We start from the raw sequence: 607 nt of genomic DNA on the forward strand, positions 1-607 counted from the left end.
CCGCCCCTCCACCTCGCCTCCCTGGACTCAGTCCAACTGGGCCCTTTACCCTGCAGCTCCCGGGCCCCACCCTTATCCCCTTCCCGCCCCTTAAGGCTCCCTGACCCACCCTCGCCCGCAGGACATCGTGCAGATGGTAGCCCAGCTGGTGTCAGAGGACGTGGACAAGGACGTGCTGTTTCCCCACCCGCTGAGGTCCACCGAGTCCACCAACGCCTTCCAGGCCTTCCTGGCGCGGAGTGCGCCTTTCTGGCATAATGCGACTTTCCAGGCCCGGGCCTCGAGGTCACCCCCTTCCTAAGAGCCCGACTCAGCCCATTGTGTGTCTTCCAGTGCCTTTCCTTGGGGGCCCAGGGTGGGGGCAGCCTCTGCGCCTTCTTTGTGCCCCACCGGGGTTATCACGACCACCCATGATGGTCAGGCAGAACCTGGCTCCCGACAGCCTGCAGCTCCTGAGGCCTTGGAGACCGGGCTAGGGGCTATCGGAGGCCATCTAGGGGAGGGAAGTACTGCCCCGGGTCAGTTTGAGGGGGCTCTGGCAAGGCCTGGGTAGCAGGAGCTTGCCCTCGGGACCGCTGGTAGGAGGCCTCGGGGTACCTGGGCCTGT

At 65.7% G+C, this 607-nt stretch overlaps 1 protein-coding gene across 1 annotated transcript in view; it reads left to right on the plus strand.

Annotated features, from left to right (window-relative positions):
• TEX22 (testis expressed 22) overlaps positions 1 to 312 on the plus strand; it is a 13,596-nt gene extending 13,284 nt beyond the window's left edge. The window contains exon 3 of the mRNA XM_011982924.1: positions 96 to 312. Coding sequence (XP_011838314.1) covers positions 96 to 301 — 206 coding nt within the window. The 3' untranslated portion in view covers positions 302 to 312. The remainder of the gene's footprint in view (positions 1 to 95) is intronic.
• The last annotated feature ends 295 nt before the right edge of the window (positions 313 to 607 follow it).

The sequence above is a fragment of the Mandrillus leucophaeus genome, unplaced genomic scaffold (assembly GCF_000951045.1).
Source record: "Mandrillus leucophaeus isolate KB7577 unplaced genomic scaffold, Mleu.le_1.0 Scaffold244, whole genome shotgun sequence".
In the NCBI taxonomy this organism is placed as follows: Eukaryota; Metazoa; Chordata; class Mammalia; order Primates; family Cercopithecidae; genus Mandrillus; species Mandrillus leucophaeus.